This window comes from Emiliania huxleyi (assembly GCF_000372725.1).
Source record: "Emiliania huxleyi CCMP1516 unplaced genomic scaffold EMIHUscaffold_9502, whole genome shotgun sequence".
Classification (NCBI taxonomy): Eukaryota; Haptophyta; order Isochrysidales; family Noelaerhabdaceae; genus Emiliania; species Emiliania huxleyi.
The window spans coordinates 1-1,175 of NW_005194949.1; the positions used below are offsets into that span (position 1 = coordinate 1).

At 67.3% G+C, this 1,175-nt stretch overlaps 1 protein-coding gene across 1 annotated transcript; it reads left to right on the forward strand.

Moving 5' to 3' along the window:
* Positions 1-541: 541 nt before the first annotated feature.
* Positions 542-1,114, forward strand: EMIHUDRAFT_259623 (hypothetical protein; the record flags this gene model as incomplete). Its single annotated transcript, XM_005756703.1, has 1 exon — positions 542-1,114. A coding segment is annotated over one exon (573 nt), but the record flags the coding sequence as incomplete, so codon positions are not given.
* Positions 1,115-1,175: the final 61 nt, after the last annotated feature.

Sequence of the window (1,175 nt, forward strand, 5' to 3'; positions counted from 1 at the left end):
CGCGCCAACGCGGCAGCCTCGATGGCTCGCGCGTCGGCAGCCCGCCTCTCCTCATGAGCAGCGGTGGCAGCGCGCAGCGCAGCGAGGCTGCCCTTGGCGGGGATCATTCGAGACCTGCCTGCGATAAGAGAGGTAATGAAGACCTTATCTGATTTTCGGGATGGTCGACGCCACATACATAGGCATCCGCCGTGTTTTGGGGACCCCCCCCCCCTGTGTGTGTGTGTGTGTGTGTGTGTGTGTGTGTGTGTGTGTGTGTGTGTGTGTGTGTGTGTGTGTGTGTGTGTGTGTGTGTGTGTGTGTGTGTGTGTGTGTGTGTGTGTGTGTGTGTGTGTGTCTGCGGGCGCTGTGCGAGCCGCCCTGAACGACCACAATGTTGAGCGCGCTCGAGCACCGAAGCACCGCGAGCGCCGGCGAGCACCACCGCCCCGCGCCTTGGCGTGGGTCGGTGCTGTGAGAGAGAGTTCTTCTCGTTGAATTCTTTCAAGGACTGCACCGCTCCCGGCGGCCCGCTCACTACAGCTTCCGCCGGCCGCTGTCCATGACAGACGACTCATCCGACGCACGCTTCGAGCGGGCGCTGAGCGCCCGATCGGAGCTCGCGCCGGACGAGGCTGTCGCGCTCGCCCGCCTCTCTCTCGAGGAGCTCTCGATCGACAGGGCGCTCGAGCGGTGCTCGCAGCTCATCTGCGGCCGACCGGCGCCGCCAAAGACTGCGGCTCCGTCCTCGGTGTGTGGACTGGTTTGGAAGACGGGCGACATCGTCTACCACTGCCGAACCTGCGGCATGGACCCGTCCTGCGCCATCTGCCACGACTGCTTCCTCAACTCGGACCACACGGGCCACGACTTTTGGATGTTCTCGTCGGGCGGAGGCTGCTGCGACTGCGGAGACGTCGAGGCGTGGAAGCCCTCCGGCTTCTGCACACGACACGGCCAGGCGGGCGGCGGCTGCGGCGGCTGCGGCGCCTCCTCCGACCGCGCAGCAGACCGCGCGCTGCCCGGCTCTGCGGAGATGGCGGCGGCAGACGCTGCGATGCGGTGGCTGCTCGGAGTCTTCACCGTGGGAGGCGGAGGGCCAGAGGAGCGCGGCGGAGGGTCGGCGGAGCAGCAAGTTGCCGCCGCGCGCTGGCCAGCCTCGCTCTTGCGCCTGCTCCCCCCTCCCCCCTCGCCCT